Source organism: Rhineura floridana, chromosome 8 (assembly GCF_030035675.1).
Source record: "Rhineura floridana isolate rRhiFlo1 chromosome 8, rRhiFlo1.hap2, whole genome shotgun sequence".
Lineage (NCBI taxonomy): Eukaryota > Metazoa > Chordata > Lepidosauria > Squamata > Rhineuridae > Rhineura > Rhineura floridana.
Window position 1 is genome coordinate 42,059,969 of NC_084487.1, and position 20,092 is coordinate 42,080,060.

General features: G+C 43.4%; 1 protein-coding gene across 4 annotated transcripts in view; it reads right to left on the minus strand.

The window, feature by feature from the left end:
• Window positions 1–7,940: 7,940 nt before the first annotated feature.
• The window catches only part of TMPRSS6 (transmembrane serine protease 6), a 44,765-nt gene continuing 32,613 nt past the window's right edge, over window positions 7,941–20,092 (minus strand). For all 4 annotated transcript variants that reach the window (XM_061639044.1, XM_061639045.1, XM_061639043.1 and 1 more), the window contains 7 exons: window positions 18,979–19,077; window positions 17,087–17,200; window positions 16,388–16,504; window positions 13,147–13,315; window positions 11,849–12,120; window positions 10,056–10,192; window positions 7,941–9,877 (listed from right to left, as the gene is read on the minus strand). In XM_061639044.1, coding sequence (XP_061495028.1) covers window positions 9,716–9,877; window positions 10,056–10,192; window positions 11,849–12,120; window positions 13,147–13,315; window positions 16,388–16,504; window positions 17,087–17,200; window positions 18,979–19,077 — 1,070 coding nt within the window. In that variant the 3' untranslated portion in view covers window positions 7,941–9,715. The remainder of the gene's footprint in view (window positions 9,878–10,055; window positions 10,193–11,848; window positions 12,121–13,146; window positions 13,316–16,387; window positions 16,505–17,086; window positions 17,201–18,978; window positions 19,078–20,092) is intronic.

The following is a 20,092-nucleotide window of genomic DNA, read 5'->3' on the forward strand; positions in this document are numbered from 1 at the left end:
GAGAAGCTAAATGAATTCTTTGCATCTGTCTTCACAGTGGAAGATATAGGGCAGATCCCTGAACCTGAACTAACATTTGCAGGAAGGGATTCTGAGGAACTGAGACAAATAGTGGTAACGAGAGAGGAAGTTCTAAGCTTAATGGACAATATAAAAACTGACAAATCACCGGGCCCGGATGGCATCCACCCGAGAGTTCTCAAAGAACTCAAATGTGAAATTGCTGATCTGCTAACTAAAATATATAACTTGTCCCTTGGGTCCTCCTCCGTGCCTGAGGACTGGAAAGTGGCAAATGTAACGCCAATCTTCAAAAAGGGATCCAGAGGGGATCCCGGAAATTACAGGCCAGTTAGCTTAACTTCTGTCCCTGAAAAACTGGTAGAAAGTATTATTAAAGCTAGATTAACTAAGCACATAGAAGAACAAGCCTTGCTGAAGCAGAGCCAGCATGGCTTCTGCAAGGGAAAGTCCTGTCTCAGTAACCTATTAGAATTCTTTGAGAGTGTCAACAAGCATATAGATAGAGGTGATCCAGTGGACATAGTGTACTTAGACTTTCAAAAAGCGTTTGACAAGGTACCTCACCAAAGGCTTCTGAGGAAGCTTAGCAGTCATGGAATAAGAGGAGAGGTCCTCTTGTGGATAAGGAATTGGTTAAGAAGCAGAAAGCAGAGAGTAGGAATAAACGGACAGTTCTCCCAATGGAGGGCTGTAGAAAGTGGAGTCCCTCAAGGATCGGTATTGGGACCTGTACTTTTCAACTTGTTCATTAATGACCTAGAATTAGGAGTGAGCAGTGAAGTGGCCAAGTTTGCTGATGACACTAAATGGGCAGAAAAATGGCAAATGCAATTCAATATAAACAAGTGTAAAATTATGCATATTGGAGCAAAAAATCTGAATTTCACATATACGCTCATGGGGTCTGAACTGGCGGTGACCGACCAGGAGAGAGACCTCGGGGTTGTAGTGGACAGCACGATGAAAATGTCGACCCAGTGTGCGGCAGCTGTGAAAAAGGCAAATTCCATGCTAGCGATAATTAGGAACGGTATTGAAAATAAAACAGCCGATATCATAATGCCGTTGTATAAATCTGTGGTGCGGCCGCATTTGGAATACTGTGTACAGTTCTGGTCGCCTCATCTCAAAAAGGATATTATAGAGTTGGAGTAGGTTCAGAAGAGGGCAACCAGAATGATCAAGGGGATGGAGCGACTCCCTTACGAGGAAAGGTTGCAGCATTTGGGGCTTTTTAGTTTAGAGAAAAGGCGGGTCAGAGGAGACATGATAGAAGTGTATAAAATTATGCATGGCATTGAGAAAGAGGATAGAGAAAAGTTCTTCTCCCTCTCTCATAATACTAGAACGCTGGACATTCAAAGAAACTGAATGTTGGAATATTCGGGACAGACAAAAGGAAGTACTTCTTTACTCAGCGCATAGTCAAACTATGGAATTTGCTCCCACAAGATGCAGTAATGGCCACCAGCTTGGACGGCTTTAAAATGAGATTAGACAAATTCATGGAGGACAGGGCTATCAATGGCTACTAGCTGTGATGGCTGTGCTCTGCCACCCTAGTCAGAGGCAGCATGCTTCTGAAAACCAGTTGCCGGAAGCCTCAGGAGGGGAGAGTGTTCTTGCACTTGGGTCCTGCTTGCGGGCTTCCCCCAGGCACCTGGCTGGCCACTGTGAGAACAGGATGCTGGACTAGATGGTCCACTGGCCTGATCCAGTAGGCTCTTCTTATGTTCTTATGATGGTAACCTGTGGCCATCCTAGATGTTGATAGACTCCAAGTCCCATCTTCCTTGACCATAAAAACATCAGAAGAGCCCTGCTGGGTCAGGCCAGTAGCTATTCTAGTCCAGCATCCTGTTCTTACAGAGGCCAACCAGATGCCCATGGGAAGCTTGCAAGTAGGGCCAGAGTGCAAGAACACTCTCCCCTCCTGCAGTTTCCAGCAACTGGTATTTGGAAATAATCTGCCTCCGACTGTGGAGGCAGAACATAGGCATCATGGCTAGTAGCCATGAATCTGTCTAATCCTCTTTTAAAGCCATGCAAGTTGGTGGCCATCACTGCCTCTTGTGGGAGTGAATTCCATAGTTTAACTATACGCTGTTGGAAGAAGTACTTTCTTTTGTCTGTCCTGACTCTTCCAACATTCAACTTCGTTGGATGTCCACAAGGTCTAGTGTTATGCGAGAGGGAGAAAAACATTTATCTATCCAATTTCACCATCCATAATTCTTCGTGCATAATTCTGTACTCTTCTATCATGTCGCTTCTTACTTGCCTTTTCTCTAAAATAAAAAGCCCCAAGTGTTGCAGCCTTTCCTTATAGGCAAATCACTCCATCTATGAGGGAAGGTTGAGCACTTGGGGCTTTTTAGATTAGAGAAAAGGCAAGTAAGTAGTGACCATTGACCATGCTGGCTGGGGCTGATGGGAGTTGTAGTCCAACAACATTGGGAGGTTCCCCATCCCTGCTCTGTAATGAGTCAGGCCATTGTTCTGTCTAGCTCAATGTTGCCTATTCTTGACTGGCAACAGCCTTCCAGGGTCTGAGGCAGGAGTCTTTTCCCCAGCTCTGTTCCTCAATCCTCTTAATTGAAGAAGCCAGAGATTAAGCCTGGGAACTTCCATGTGCAAAGCATGCTTCTCCCCATTCAGCAGCTATGGCTCCCCTCCTTCCCGTGGCTGGCAATCCGTGCAAATTCTGTTGTGAACTAAAGCAGAGGACCCCAAATTCTGTACTGCAAAAGTGCATTGTATCTGTGCTCAGAATAAATGAATGTAGATTTGCATTGCACTTAATATGGTTATTTCTCATTGCTGTGCTTCAGAATTATTGTTATGGGGAAGCAGTGTGGTCTGGGAAAATGGGGGTGGTGAGAATCAGGGCCTAGCTCCCATTGGGGGAAGAGTAGGAAACTTGCTGGCACATAGTAGATCTGCCCCATGTCCAGCTCCCTGTCCCCATTAATCTTGGTTATTGATCTTCAGCAGGAACTGCCCAGTTTTGTCAATCCTTCAACACCCCCCAACCAACACACACGTACACTCATAACCACAGAGCTTAGAAAGTGAAAATTGGGATTCCCAAGAAGCCAGATTCTTTGGCCTCAATCCAATACCGAGTTAAGTGCTGTTAAGGCCATTGATTTTAACTGGAGGTCAAAACAGAAGGGAGAGTGTAGTAATCATTGTCAGCATCTCTGCACAAGCTCTCCTCCTGGAAGTAATTGTCTTATCCTTTAGGGAGGTGAGGAAAAGCTGTTGGTACTTTGCATGGAAGTGTCCACATTTGCCCTCCTATTGATACACAAAAACAGAATTGTCTTGGCAGGATTAGATATTGCACTGTAGCTCTTTGCGCATGAGAAGCATGCCCGCCAGTGGAGGCTGGCCCGTTAGGGCAAATGGGGCACTGCCCCACCAACCTCACTCTGTCCTCAGCCAACCCCCACCTGCCTGCCTTCTTACTTACAACCAATCCAGGGGACGGCCCTGGCTGTCAGCTTCCTCTTCCTCAGTGGTTGCCCTTTTAGAACCCAGTTGGGACGAGGTTGGGAACAAACCTAGAATTAGTTGGCTCTGCCCGCTATTGGCTCTGTCCCAGCCTATCACTGGCTACCTTTGGCCTCCCTGCCTTCAGCCCCACCTGTTTCAATGGGCACCAGCCACCACTGATGCCTTCGGAAGCATGCTGGCCTCTTCCTTGGAATTAGAACTCAGGATTTAGCAGGACTGTCTTTTCTGTTACAAAGAAGTCCTCAATGTCCTCTGCAATGAGAGCTGGAGGATATGATTCTTGGAGTGTAGGCTTCTCCTTTTTTCTTGTGTGCAGGAACCTCTTTGCGCTCAGCTGTGGCCTGAATGTGATGTAGCCATATAGACTACTAGGGCTCTTTATTCACAGGATCCCCTGCCTTTCTCTCTGATAGTTAGATATAGATATATCAGTTCTTCCACTTGCCCCTCTTCTGCATCCTTTTACTCTCTCTTAATTCTGCTTTCCCCTTTTCAGGATTTTCTGGCTTTATTTGTTCTTTATTCATCACTTTAAGCTGTTACAAACCAGATGTCTCAGGATACGATGCTGTTGCTGATCAATGTTGTTTTAGGTTAATTTTAAATTCTTTATTTTTGTACTGTACTTTTTAAAAATAAAAACACAACCTGTGGGTGGGAGGTTGGAATTAGGATAATGTTGCATTTTGTGTTTTTGACAAAATCCAAGTGACTCTCATACTGACGGCAGATGTGTGTTGTACCTTCGACAGGTCTTCTGACTCCACCCCCCATCTCTAGAGTTGGCCTTTCATACTGGCCTGGTTTGCATGTCACATTAAGCCCAACCATGGCTTAGCACAGGAGCAAGCATGGCCAATTTTCAAATCTGATGGGCATTGTAGTTCAACATCATCTGGAGGGCCAAAGGTTCCCTACTCCTGGCTTAGCAGAAATGTGTGAGTGTGTGGCCTCCAGGAGAGGAAATTGCAGCCACTTTGCGCCCCCCCCCGGTCATTCTGCTCCTGTTGTTAGGCCATGATTTAGCTTAGTGCCAAATTTCACCACAGGTTCCTTATTCCCATGCTGCTGTGTTCCTAGATGGCTATTGAGATGCCAATATCTCTCCACATTGCATTGTTTTTATCCCCGTGATAGTGGAGATTTACATGTTATTGTCCCCACCTCCATTAAAAGAATGTGCGAGAGAGTTGTAGGAGCTAACCTTGTGGTCTGCCACGGCCTCACACACCATGTAGCTGCACACAGCAGAAACACTTTGCCGCTATCTAAGCATCTAGTCACTATAATATTGATGTGTATGCATCTTTCACATCAGGGACTCTGTGACTGAGGGGAGGGGGGTATGGGCATAGTATGTGTTTTTAATGGGGGATAGGGCTAGGTTGCATGCCCCCTCTTGTATTCTTTCTGTGTGTGTTGTGTGAACCTCCCTGGTGCTAGTGTAATGTATGAGAGGAGACCTCTTGATAGGCTTGAACACACAACTACACTTACCACTGAATAGAATGCTTTTTTCAGGGAGGGGGAACCTGTGTTGTGAACCACAATTCCCATCATTCCTGGCCATTGGCCATGCTTGCTGGGACTGGTGGGACTTGGAGTCCAACAACCTCTGGAGGGCCACAGGCTCCCCATCCCTTCTTTCTTTCAATAAATGGAAATGAGCGCAGGATACTTCCTGGAGTGTCCAATCAATAAGAGAACACCATTTACTTCTAATATAAAGCCAACCCATTTTACTAAGGCAAAGCCTACCAGTAATTCTGTAAGCTGGGCAGCTAGCCAGACAATTGTGCCTGAGAATGCAATGTAATAACTCCTGAATAAATTTCACAGACCATTGCTACTGTCTCATGTTGTCTCAGCCATATGTGAGCAGGGTGCTGTTTGTTATGAGTGGATAATGTTTCCGTTCCATAAAAGCATTTGAACTCTGCCAGCTGTCTTCTGTTTTTTTTCTTCGGGAGATAAAACTCTACACCTGTTTTTTAGAACAGGAGTTGCTAAAGTCCTTAAGCCCAAACATATTACTATCTTCAGGCACACATCTCTTATTTCTGCTTGTCACATTTTCTTTTCCTCTTAACAAGGCTACCTGTTTCCTTTGCTAGCCTGTACCATCATCTTGTGTTCTCTCAAGACAGGGATGGGGAAGTTGTGGCCCTCTGCGTGTTGCTGGATTACAACTCCTATATTCCCTGACCATTGGCTAGAGCTGATGAGAATTGAAATCCAACAGCATCTGTGGGCACCAGATTGGGGAAGGCTGGATTTGGCCAAGGGCTCTGAGAACCGTCTGTCTTCAGATTGTGATGTTGGTACTAGAAACCTTGTCACCCCAGATTTCTTGATTCCAGCAGGGGCAAGGAGGGGGAAAATCTCCCATTTTACCCTGTACACACATGAATGGATTTTTTAAAGTGTTCTTATCTTGAGCTATCTAGGCCGTTTTATCTGGCTCAAGAGCCAAAGTCTTTCTTCAACCATAAGACTTTGGTTAGGAAACTTGGGACTTAACTTTCTTTGACTGGTAGTAATTATTTTAAGGCAGGGATGTGAAACTTATATCCCTTCAGGTGGTGTTTGGCCCTAGCCAGCATTGCCAACAGTCAGGGATAACAGGAGTTAACACTCCAACAGCATCTGGAGGGCACAAGTTTGCTCATCCCTGACCTAGAGGGTGCTGCCATCTTCATGAGAGGAGCATACAGTGTCTTCATTGCTTGTGAATTGCTGCTTGCCTTCTTCTGGTGACCCTTGGTCTTGTCTGGAGATACAAGAAGCAAGTATCTTTCTTCTGCTGCTGTTTTCTCCTGGCCCCTCCATCCTGGTTAACCTTGCCACCCCTGTCCTCAAATGACTGTGCTATCTTTTTTTTTAAAAGATGTTTTTAAAGGATGTTTCATAGAATTGGAAGGGGTCTATAAGGCCATTGAGTCCAACCCCCCTGTTCAATGCAGGAATCCAACTTAAAGTATATCCGACAGGTGGCTGTCCAGCTGCCTCTTGAATGCCTCCAGTGTTGGAGAGCCCACTGCCTCCCTAGGTAATTGGTTCCATTGTCGTACCATTCAAAACAAAACAGTGTTTTGTTTTAATATGTTTTAAAGTTTGTTTTTATGATGTTTTAGAGTGTTTTTAGTGCTTTTGTTTGCTTCCCTGGGACGTACTGGGAGGAAGGGTGGGATGATGATAATAATAATAATAATCTTGCTACAGACCTGGAAAGAAGGAAGTTGTTGCCTTGCTGGAGGATAAAAAAGTCAAGGGAGGTGGGGCAGAAACTGCAAAAGACCCGGTTGTGGGTGCCAAAGCCTTGGAGGAAAAATCTGCAAGTTTGGACGAGAACTGAGATTGAACCAAGACCCACAGAAAGAAGCGGACTATCATTGGCTATATTCACAATTTTTTTTTGTACAAAACTATGGTATTTATAGTTTTAAATTTCATAAATATGGTACAATTTTATGTTTTAAGTTATAAATAATATAATTTATGTTAATGCACTAAAATAAGTTTACGTTTGATAAGAAGTTTAGTATTGCATATATTTGTTTTTCCCAAAATTTCTGCCTCCCCCAAGTCTTCAAAATTTCCAGAAGTTTTACATCTCTCATTAGGGATGGTGGGAGTTGGGAGTCCAGCAACATCTAGAGGGCCACATATTCTTCAGCAGTGTGTCAGTGTGTTTCTACCATCTCCTCTTGTCACCACACTGATAGATTTTTTTGTTTTTGTAGCCCCCTCTGAGCGGAGGTCCACACAGTGATAGTCTTGTGAGCAGATCCAACATGCATTACATGCTAGTCCACCACACTTTGACCAAATTTAATACTTGAAATGTAGCTGGTTGGCAATTGAGCATATGTTGGACCTATTTCTTGGACCAAATTCTATGTTGTTGGGATGCTAAGGAGAAGGCTGTCCTGTGCTGTAGTTCTCACTGAGAAATCATTTTAACTTTGTTTAACCTCCTCTTGCTAGCAGTAGGATTGACAGCAGCCTCTCAGGTTGGTTGTCCTTGATAGCTAAAAACTCTTCAGTGTTACATTCTAGACTAGTTTCAGATGAGTTTCATTGTCAGTTTCTGCAAAAAGCCCTGCAAATTACAGTGTGTATGCGTGTGTTCATTGAGGTTGTTCTGTTACAGAACCCTTGCCTCATTCATAGATGACATTACTCAGATATCAGAGTTTGGAATTCATGCAAGTTAAACACATCTGACACAGATAAAAATTGTAGCGTAAGTGCGAACTTTCTCTGGGGAAAAAGCTAGGTTTTTCTCCTAATGTTTGTACCAATCCGAGTACAAGTGAATCAGATGCATATCTTTGCCTCATTTTCAAACAGCCAATCAGGCTGCAGTCCTGTTTATAACCTGAAAGTAAGCACCATTTGACACACAGATTTATTTCAAATATGCATAGGACCAAGTTATTACTCATACATATAGCCGATTTTTATCAGTGAAAGAACAAAGAAGTGAGATTGACAAGGCCGACTGTTACCACAAATGAATGGCATGTTTCTTGTACAAAGCAATGCAAGTAGGGTGATGGTATCAGTAGTATGGTATGCAACAATACTTGTCCTGGGCAGGAAGGGTGGACATTATAAACCAAATGTTTGGAGTGAATTCAGGTTTCTCATACAGGTAGAGAAATCTCCATGACAGGATGTAGTGAAAAGTCACTTTCTACTACAAAATAATTAGGCAAGCTGAATTTTTAGTAGAGGTGACAGTGTCTTTCTAAAGCAAAAGTCTCCATCATCCACCTTTCTTGATAGGAGGCAAAGTTATCAGGGAGATCTCATCAAAGAAGAGCCATCATCCCTGGCAGTTGGCTAGTCATGTACCTGGGAGAAGAATTGCAGTGGACGGCCTGCTCCTGGATGGATGTTCAAGCCTGAAACCCAGTGAAATCCAGAGCAGAAGCAGGACTATTGTGGGATTCCTTTCCAGATGGGAGCCATCTGGGTTTGTCCTCTGGACAGTGGGCAATTCCATGACATAGGGCACCCCTCCCCATATAGTTCATTATTGGGAATAATGCATGAGTAACACAATTCTCATGAAGTTCATGCCTCTTAACAAACAGCATCTACTCATGGTCCTTTCCAATGTGCCTGGTAATTCTGACTTGGCATTTTCATTTGCTAAAAAATAATTTCTTTGAAGATGGCTAGATGTACAGATGTGTGCACATAGCCTTTCAAAATTCACCCTATTTGTAGGCAAAGAAATTGGGGGATCATTTCACAAAATTTCTCCAGCAAGAGGAGAAATTTTCTCAAAAGGTCTTTCAGGTGTGGAGTTCCCCATTAGCAGTGGCAGTAGCATAGCTGCTCTCTTTTGTCTCAAGGTGATTTGTTTTGTCATGATGCTGATGGAAGGACAGCAGCAGCAACTGTGTTGAGCCTGGCCACCATTTTGCATCCCCACAATGCCCTGGATCTAGCATCATTTTGAGGCATTGTGGGAGTAAAATGGCAGCCACCACACACACACACACAATTCTGCAGAGTGGCCTTTTTCTCCCAGTGGGTTGAGAAAAAAGAAAAGAAAAATCTCAGACATTTTCTCATTTCTCAGAGAAATGCTTTCTGGGAAATTTCAGTTCAGTTCTAGCTAGAAGGGCTTCCAGTTGCTACCCCCACCTTCAATGTCTGGGGTAATTCAAGCTCTTAAGATGGGTGGGGAACCGGTGTGGCCCTCCCGATATTGTTGGGCTCCAGCTCCCAGCCAGCATGGGCAACCAATAGGAATGATGGAAGTTGATGTCCAGCAACATCTGGAGAGCCACAGGTTCCCTATTCTTGTCTTTAGATTTTTCATGTTCCATGTTTGGTTATTTTAGAAAGCAAACCCACTGCAGACACTACCTTGAGAAGCACTGACCAAATGTCAAGGAAGTATAACACTCAGTTCCTCATAGCCAGGGAGATCCCACATTTTAGATTTCATATCAGTCTCACCTTCACTTACGGTTCTCAAAGACCCTTTCTGCTATTCACCATTATTATATCCTTGATTTGAATATTGAGTCGGACTTGAGCAGATGTGGGAGGTCCCTACAATTTAGGACACTGGAAAGAACAGGTGAGGTCTGAAGGTGGCTCCTCCACCCAGGCCATGCTGCCTCACAGGGGAAAATGGGTTGGGCATTGCTCAGCTCCTCATTGTTTGCTTCATCCATTCCATCACACTGGTGATCCTGGTGTAGACCCCGTAGTAATTGGGCCGTGCACATCCCATGCCCCAGCTCACTAGGCCAGCTAGGAACCACCTGCCACTGGGCTCCTGACAGGCAAGAGGTCCTCCAGAGTCACCCTGGGAAAAAAAGGAAGGACAATATCTGTCAGGTAAAAAGAAAAGTGGAAGAAGAGGAGGCAGATGGAAGGCATATGCTTTGCAACTTGCATTGTGCAATGAGTTGCATGCAAATAAGTGGGTTGAACAGGAACTGAAAAGACTTTTCTGTATGGTGGAAAGTGGTGTACATGATTACCTGGCAAGAGTCCTTCTTTCCATCATGGTAGCCAGCGCAGAGCATTCTGGATGTGACCTGGTAGTGATAGGCTTCATTGCACATGGCCTGCTGCACCAGTGGTATACGCACCATTTGCAAGATCTTACTGGTGGGACCTGGGGGTGGGGTACAAGGTTAAGACAAAAGAAATCTTCCTATCCCTTTCATGTGAAATCCCCCACAGCACACACCTTCATCCCACATTCACAATCCCCACCCATTCAGTGGGGCTTAGGCAGAATCAATTCCCTGTGACCTCCTTGCTTCGCTCAAAGAACAATGGGAATTCTGAGCTCCAGCGATGGCTGGTGGCTCCATATCAGTGGGGCAGTGGAATCCACTCTTGAGTTTTAGTCCAAACTTTCAAGGAGCTGTGCAAGGTGCTTCAGCCTTAATTCAACGTCTGGTCAATCTGATCACATAGGTCTTGGTTCTAAGGAACACTATTCCCTGCCTCAGCCACATATATGCAGTGGAACAGAACGTTAAAGCAGGCCTGAGAAATTTCATGAGAACTTTAAAAAAAATCACAAGCTGATGTGGAGATGAGAACCGAACTTGACTGGAAAAATGAGAAACAGAGTAATAAAAAAAAAAGGCAAGATTTGCCCATCCCTAGGCCCAGTCAGCATGGCCAATGGTCAAGGGTGGTGGGAGAGCGCTACAACTTCTGAAGGGCATCAGATTTCCCAGGCCTGCTTTCAAGTTCTGTTCCACTGCATATATGTGACTGATGCCCTTCAGATGTTGTAGTGCTCGAACTCCCACCACCCTTGACCATGGGGCTGGGAGTTGCAGTCCAACAATATCTGGAGGGCCAAAGGCTCCCCATCCCTGCTATAGAGGGAGGTAAAGCCATCCATTTCCTAATCAGTGTGGGAAAAATGTTATTAGGAGTGGGATGCAGTATTAACTTTGGAAGTGTTAACTTTGACTTCCAAAGTGGTGATTGTGTTTTGATTTGTTTTTACTTTGATGCAGATGTTCTAATCCGAAATATGCTAAAGTGGTTTTTGAAGATTAAAATAAAAACACTTTAGTATATTTCAGGTTTGAATATCTGTGTTAGGGATGGGGGAACCAGTGTCCCTGCAGATGCTGCTGGACTCCAACCTCCATCAGCCTCAGCCAACATTGCCGGAAGCAGGGATGAATGGAACTGTAGTCCAGCAACATCTGGAGGGACACAGGTTCCTCATCCTTGATCTGCATCTAATTTTTTAAAAAAAGTTTAAGGCTGCAATTCTATACTCACTTTGGATTCACAAATGAAAAGGTTCTGCTTTTGAGATTATGTGCTATTTGCAAAGCATTCTGGCTTTGGAGGTTTCAAGCCTTAGATCCTTCCCCATACAATTAAAGGGTTTTCCCATAGAGCAGTGAGAACCTCCCCACATTTCCCTATTCAACTCTGAAGCAATTTCTTTGGATTATAAGCTTACCACCAAGCTTTATATTTTAAAGTGCCATCAAGACACTTGTCCTTTTGCATGATTTCATGCAAAGATTCACTAGGGGGAGCTTGAGAGAATCTTACCGCAAAGCAAGTTGGACAATCTGTTTCGGCTTGTTATCATATCCTATGATGCTGAATAATTTTTTGACTGGACAGGCAATCTAGTGTACCCAAGCATTATACATACAGGAAAGTTCAGGATACTGCATTCTCACAAGTTTGCTGCTAATTGCACAACATCAGTGAGGTTCTTTTTTTTAAAAGCCTCAAAAAGGGTATTTTTTTTTTAAAGGATAAGATATATATTGTAAATTACCTCCTTCCTTAGCAGCACCCCAGCCAGTGATCCAGCACAGAAGGCCTGGCTCAAAGAGGTGGGAGCTGTCAGGCAGACATATGGGTTGGATGAAAGCGGAATAGATGACTGGATGATCAAGCTGCAGCAGGGCCACATCGTAGTCATGGCTATCCTCTTCATAGTAGGGGTGCTGCAGGATACGACTCACCTTGAAGGAGACTTCATTGGGATTGCTGACGTTCAGAAGGTGCTTCCCAAGGTAGACAGTCCAGACAGTGGGGGAAGCCTGTCTGCATGGCAAAAGTTTAGGGATGGGTTTAAGAAAGATCTTATGTGTATGCCACTCCCTTTCTCAGGCTCCCAAAAGATCACTCGGGGACTGGGTTTAGGAAGTTACACCAGGTTAAACCATTTGTCCACCAAATCTAGCAAGGGCTCTTCAGGCTCTTGGATAGAGATCTTCCCCATTACTTAACTACCAGATCCTTTAACCTGGAGATGCTACGGGTTGAACCTGAGACCCTTTGCACACAACGCATGCACCCAGCCACCAAGCTATGGCCCCCTCCATTTTATGTTAAGGGCATGCCCCTATCTGCAGAGTACTGTAATTATAACATTCCTTATTGGGAGAATTCTCCTCTTGCATTCTTAGCTAAGTGAGCCACCCTGGGGGGACTTTGGAGTCATATATCTGAAAGACCATCTTACCTCTTATATACCCAGTCAATCACTGCATTCTGCAGGCGAGGGCCTTCTTATCAGGAGGTCTGTTCCACAAAACATTGGAAGCAGACCTTTTTTGTTATGGCACCTATCCTTTGGAATTCGCTCCTCTTAAATATTAGACAGGCACCATCTCTGTTATGTTTTTGGTGCCTACTGAAGACCTTCCTCTTTTAACAAGCCGTTTAGGTAGAGACCTTATCCCAGTCTGCCTCTGTGTTGGAATTGCCGTTTAAGATGTTTTTAAAGGTTTTTTTAGATGTTTTATTTTTAAAATGTTTTAAATTGTTTTTGAGATGTTTTGTCCTTTGTTTGCCACTCTGGGCTCCTTCTGGGAGCAAGGGTGGGATAGAAGTTTGATTAATTAATTAATTAATTAATTAATTAATTAATAATAATAATAATAATAACAATAATAATAATAATAATAATAATAATAATAAAAGGAAGCCCACAATAATTTAGTAATATGGACCCAGGCATCATCATGTTGAAAAAGAAGTCTTCTCCAAGTGTTGGTCAGCAAACTGCTTAAAGAGTCTCATTTGTAATGGTTCCATCAACTCCCCTTTCTCATCATCCCCATTTACCTGTCATCCAGGAAGCAGTGGGCAGCGGTGATAACCCAGCGATCTGCAATCAGTGTTCCGCCACAAAGATGGTGACCCCGAACCTGCAGACTTGCTTGCCATGGCCACTCCCCTTCCATAGAATGGGCACCACCTACTATTCGGTTCACTGCAGGTTGCAATCCACAGTCTGAGGAAAGAGAAATAATCACCAGGGGATAGAAAGGAAGGCATATAGGAGAAAAACAATGGCCTGAACTTTCCTTTTTCCTTTGTTGGTTTTATTGACTTTCCTGCTTAATGTCTGTTCCTTGAGCCCTATATATATAAAAAAGCAGCTCTTAAAATATACAAGGGCATGGCTATGGAGAAGTCTGGTTCCTTTTAATGCTGTGTTGAAACCTCCAATTTCTCAAAAGTTTTCCTCACCTTGCAAAAGAAGCTTCCATTTTCCTGCCACATTCTTAGGGCACTTAGAATTTCTGGGGTACGAAGTGTGAGCTTACCTCATTGCTGCATGGCCAAGGTTCACATGTGTTTTTCTTTCCATTAAACATTTCTCAAGCACTCTGCAGTCTCCCCAGCTGCCTGCACTCCCCAATATGAAGAAGCCCTGTGGGAGGAGTTACCTCATGATGTCTTCCCCTGGGGTTTAATAGAAGTGAGGGCACCTGGGAGACTGCAAAGTGCAGACCGATGGTGAGATGATTTGTAGAGTGAAATAAAGGACACTCATGGACACTTCTCAGCCACATCAGAAATAAGGTAAGTGTGACAAAAAATCTTGCGCCCCACTCATAAGAGTTTCGCTGTTTCCCCCCCCCTTGATCATTTTCAAATGTCATTTCTATTCTCATTAATTGATGGAGAATGGTAGAAAGAAAATGTGGAAGACATTTTCAGCACAGCACTAGTTGCGTTGTGGCTATATACAATTAATTATGACAAAAGCTGGCTCAGTCATAAGGAGTGCTGAAGGCCATGTCTCAGGTAGCAAATCTGGGGCAGCCAATTGCCAACCAATTCCAAACAGCAGGACTTCACCTTGCCCTTGTGGCACTGACTGAAAGATTTAGAGTGGTGCAGTGGATATCAGAGAAGCATGAGAGAAAACATGCATCCACCTATTCCCAGCTTTCATTTTTTAAAAAAATAAGAGTAAGTTTCTAACATTTGTAGAACCTATGAGACAAAATGTACAGACACTACACTCATTTTTGTGAGAAATTAGACTGCTCCTCCTTTCAGTGTTTTACCCCCCCCAAAAAAAATCCTCCTAGAAAAATTCCTATGGATGCCCATGAATCTAGGTTTAAATCTCCACTCAGCCATGATGATCACTTGAGCCAATCTCTCAACCTAACCTATCTCACAGGATTGTTGTGAGGATAAAAGGGTGGGGTGGAGAAAGAATTATGTACACCACCATCCTGAACTCTTTAGAGCAGGGATGGGGGAACCTGTAGCCCATCAGAAGTTGGCCATACTGGCTGGGGCTGATGGGAGCTGGAATCCAACAACATCTGGAAGGCCACAGGATCTTCATCCCTGCCTTAAAAGAAGGGCAGGATAAAGCTTAAATAAATAAAACATGCCTGTAAGGATGCCTTTAAAATGCAGTTATGAAATACAATTGGAAGTTGATCAGGGGTTCTTTAGCTATGGCTCACATTTTCATTGCAAAACACTGGAAACAAAACAAGCGCCCTTCCAAGGAGAAGTGGATAAAGGGAGTTCAGTGTGCAATGCTAACCAATAAGCTCAACATTGTAAAAAACTATGGAAAGGCACAAAGGTTGGGCATCGGTTACTCTTGGAACAACAGTTCCCCCTTATTTCTTATTGGGACAAAGCAAACTCTATGACAATGTAGACCAAACTAATCCTAAACTTGCTTTTTAAGAGCTTGCTTTAAGTGGCCACCTTTATTCTGAAGAGAAAACAAAAACATCTGGCAAAGCCCCAATCTGGAACATACTCTCAATCCAGATTGTGGGCCACCCATTTTCTCACTGAAAATATCTGCTTAGCTGCTATTTACCCCTGAAGGTGCTGTTTGCAGTTTAAAAAACAAAACAAAAACCAGCCACAATAAGCAAGGTGACAGTGTGTACCATTATCTTCTACCATCCAGTGTTCTCTTAAATCAGTGATGAGGAAACAGTGGCCCTCCAGTCGCTGTTGGACTACAACTCCCATCATTTTTGACCATTGGCCATTCTGGCTGGGGCTGATGGCGCAACAACATGTGGTGGGTACCAGTTTCCCCATCTCTGCCTTAAGATGAGCTTTTCTACAATTGCAATCAGCTCCAGTCTGAAAAGGTGAAAAGTGGAACTCTCCACTGCAGTATATATTAGTATTATTTCACACGTTTCAGCAGCAAAGAAAACTTTGAATTTGCAGTGTTTCACTGAAAATAAATATGTATGAAGAATATTGCTGTTCTTCTGACAATGTTGACCCCACCCTCCACTCCAAATACACCAACTTAAAGTCTAGGACTAAAGCTCTCCATGTTGAACCATCCCTTCTTTTTATATTGTTTGTGCCTCCTGTAAATCATCCTCTCAGAAGACCCAAAAAACATTTTGCCTTGGTTTTCTGCATCAACAGTATTTGTGTCTCATAAACATAGGACAGTTCTTCAGCATAATGTGAATCATGCGTTTTGGATCACCTCCAAGCTGGGCATTGAACTGTAGTGCATCTGCCACATCTCTTACAGACTACCCTAACAGCAATATTATCAATATATCATTAATATCATCTGTGATTCTAACAGGGATGTGGCCCTCCAGATATTGTTGGATGTCAACTTCCATCAGCCCCAGTCAGCATAGCCACTGATTGGGGCTGATGCGAGTTGTAGTCCAGCAACATCTGGAGGACCACGGGTTCTGCATCGCTGTTTTAAGAGCACAATCCTCAAGCATATCTATTCAGAAGTAAGTCCTATTACAGGGATGGGGAGCCTGGTGCCCTCCAGATGTTGCTGGACAACAGCATGGCCTGTGATCAGGAATGGCAGTTGTAGTTGAACAGCACCTGGAGGGTCACAGATTCCTCATCCCTGTCCTATTAAGTTCAGTGGGACTTATTTAGAGGCTAGTGTGTATGGGATTGCAGCCCAGTAGAGTCAGCTTACAAAAGAATGATGTTCTTCACAGCTTTTCTGCCAATACCACTATAAGTAGAAGGTCTCCTCTGAATTTGTTGCCCACACTTTTCTAAGATAGATATTCTTCTATTAATATCTCACCACAGTGCATCTCATCAGAGTGATCCTTGCAATCAGGGGTTGAGTCACACTGAGGGTTGGGTTTTTTCACACAGGTCCCATCAGCACACTGGTAAGTGAAAAGTCCACAGGGAATTCCTGGAAAGGCATATTTGGGGAGATGAAAAGGAATGGGAAGTGTTATTTATACTGTTACAACTACTATTACTATTTTCTCTACTACAGTTACAACTAGAAAACACATAGTACCGACAGTGTAATAGGTACTGTACAGACTGTAAAAATTCCATGGTCAATGGTCCTACAATCTTACATTAAGGAGTGGTCCATACTTTCAGAATAATAATGCAGTACAGCCCTCCTTGACTTCAGGAGCAGGTGGAAAATCGACATGCCTGACTCCTCCCCACCCCCAATCAAGAAATCCCTGCCCAGAATGACTAACTATAGGTAAAAGACAAAAAAAGCAAAATGATGTGTGGTGAAAATACTGGGGTCGATCCTATTTGCCCCTGAAGGGGCTATTTGCTGCAGAAAGAGCACTACTAACAGTACAGTGACATCTGACATCTTCTGTAGAATATATCCATATCCTGTGTTAACTGATAGTACATTAGTACATAGTAAAGGCAGTACATTCTGGTGAAACACTTTATTGACATCCTAGTATTGATGCCAACGTTCTTGTATAGTACTCTAGTATAGTACCTGCCCCCCTACCTTCATTGCACCGTTCCTCATCGCTCCCATTGATACAGTCCAGATGTTCATCACAGACCTTGGAGAACTCAATGCATGTGGTGTCTTCCTGGCACTGGAACTTTGCAGGGCATACTGGCAAATTTTGAAGCACAAGAAAATAAGAGGGACTGAGATACGACAAAGAAGTGCTCAAGCTGAAGAAGGATGAGGGTGGGCAGTGGACAATTATTTGATTTTGGGCCCCTACAGCTGTCCTTTTTATTGTGTATTCATGGCGATTTGGGCTCATGACAGTATCGTGATATATGTGATCAATACTGTTTGTGCCTACAAAAGTTTCAGGTTGTTATGGCTTCATTTCCAATCAGGCCTGCTGAAATTGTTGGGCTGGTGACCAGTAGGCATTACTGTCTCTAGTAGTTTTCCATGAAGCCTGCAAGTGTGAAGACGTAACTGTGGTTAAGGGGGAGTTATGTCTATGTCCTGTCTGGGAACGGACGGCCAGGGCTGTTGCTATGGTAGCCATCTGATAACAGCTGGGAAAGTTGTAACAGAGTCTATGTGAGTTGTTGTTCTTCTGAATTATGCCTCTGAGCTGAGAGGCTGTCTTTTGTGTTGATCTATGGAGAGAGATGTACCAGAAGGGGGGTGACTGAAGAATCTCTACATGTATTTACTCTTAAGCCTCTGGCCTTAATGTCTTAATAAAGACTCTTAACATGCTCTGAAGAAGTTTCTTGCTCAACTTAACTCCAACGTAATGTATGCTGTTTCACACAACAACGCACACAAGCCAACAGAAATTCCATAACTTTTTATACCACAAATGTTCCAGTTTATATTTGCTCCTGCTTTTGTTGTGCTATAGTGAAAGAATGCCTTTTCAGATGGCAATAGGGTGTGTTAAAGAATTAGGAATAGAATGATCTGTCCATTTCAGTTCTCTCTGTTTTTCATTTTTCCAATCTTAAATTCAGTTCTCCACTTTTCTGCAGAAATTTGCAATTTTTGTAAAAAAAAATCCTCATGAAAATTCTCCAGCATTTTTGTGCAAATTTCTCCCAATAAACATGGATTTGTAGGCAGTTTTGGCCAATATACACATTTCTGCAAGCAATTTCTTGTTATATGATGCATTTTTGTATGTTATTTTCACTGATATATTCATTTTTATGCACACTTTCCCCTAACATGCATTTTTGTAAACATTGTTTGGTTGGCGAACTGCATCACAAAATTCAAATAAGTGCAAATTTTGAAGGATTGTCTGTGTTTTGGTTCTCATATTGTTTGCAAATTGGATAGATTTGGCTGGAAATGTGAACTGAATCAAATTTCTCAGCCATCCCAATGCAGAAAACACCTGCAAAACACCCCAGTCTGGCTGCTTGCTGTTTTTAACTATGTTCCTGATGCTGCTCACGGCTTTGCCTTGTGTTTTTATGAACAGTGTTTGAAATTGCTTTGCACTGATGTTATTTACCTTGGGGGCACCATGGAGAAGCTGCAAATTCGGGTATCAATACTTTAACAATAAATAAATATTTTTCCCAACAAATATCCTGTCTCAGAATAAACATGTGGTTTGAGGGAGAACCTGACTGAACCCATGGGTGAGAATAAATAGCAAATACTTCTTCCTGAATGGAGCAGATTAACTACTTAGAATAAACACCCCCATCCTGATGCCTAGCAGCGCTGGCTGGGGCAGATGGGAGTTGTAGTCCAAAGGATCTGGAGGGTACTAGGTTGGGGAAATTTGCCTTAGAAATCTGTCTTTCTCCTTCAGTATCCCCTCCTGAATTAAACAGACCAATACCTCTGGCCAAGGAAGGGCTGAAGGGTTATTTGGCAATGAAGGGCAGCCACAGTGGGAAGGGAAGAGATGGGAATAATGAATAGCCACTCACCACAGTTTCTCTCATCTAATCCATTGGGGCAATCTTTGATCCCGTCACAAGCTGGCACACACAGCCCATTCACAGAACAAAGGAACTCTCTAGGGCATGCTTTTAAAAAGAAAAGAGTGAAATAATGCAAGTTCATTGACAGCACAATCCAAACCTGGTGACATTTGACTGTGTTTGTGTAGAGTTCACACTTGGTAAAACAGACCTGATCAGGGCTGTATTTGAGTTTTTGAACAAAGCTATTTCCTTACTTCTCATCCATCCATCCATCCATCCATCCATCCATCCATCCATCCATCCATCCATCCATCCATCCATCCATCCATCCATCCATCCATCCATCCCTCCTTTAAGCTTAGCCATAATATTTATGTTTACAAGTGTTCAGTATTTGCAAATAGGCAGTGAAAAGACTGGGCTTCTATCAAGTCTAATTCACAGCTTATTTAGCCTACTTTAGGGCCAACGCACACATAGTGCATTAAGAAGCTTTGCTAAAGAATGCACACTTGACAGGGAGCTACAGAAAACCAGAGCTTCCCAGTGAGTTATGCATACCTCAGCCACATCCACACTTTTACCTTTGCAAGGGTACATCTAAAAAAATGTAATGTGCCTAGTGGCTTTTAGTATATTATATGAGGATGCTTTCAGTCTTCAGCTTCTCTAGAAATGGTGGCATCAAACTTGAAAGCAACATTAGGAAAGAACTCTAAAAAAAGAGGCTCATGCTGTCTTGGTTTTGAGTGGCTGTTGCCGTGCCCCTTTATTCAACACTGCTGGCACATTTGAACTATCGATCATCAGGGGTACTGGTGGCACAGCTGATGACTAGAATTGCCAGTTCCATTATCAGGTACACTGAATTAGCATAGCTCACCTGCAAAAGGACTCCAGTACCAGAAAATGTACTGGTCGTGCCCTAGACAGCAAACCCTCTTGGTAGTGGTAAGGACTCCCCACTCTCCTGAGCTATGAGAAGTCCAGGGAGAGTGCTACAGCAGGGGTGAGGAATCTTTTTCAGCTTGAGGGCCACAGTCCCTTCTCATCTAGGCAAGCTTCCAAGGTTTACACACCAGTGGTGGGCAGGGCCACAGGCAAAAGTGGGCAGAGA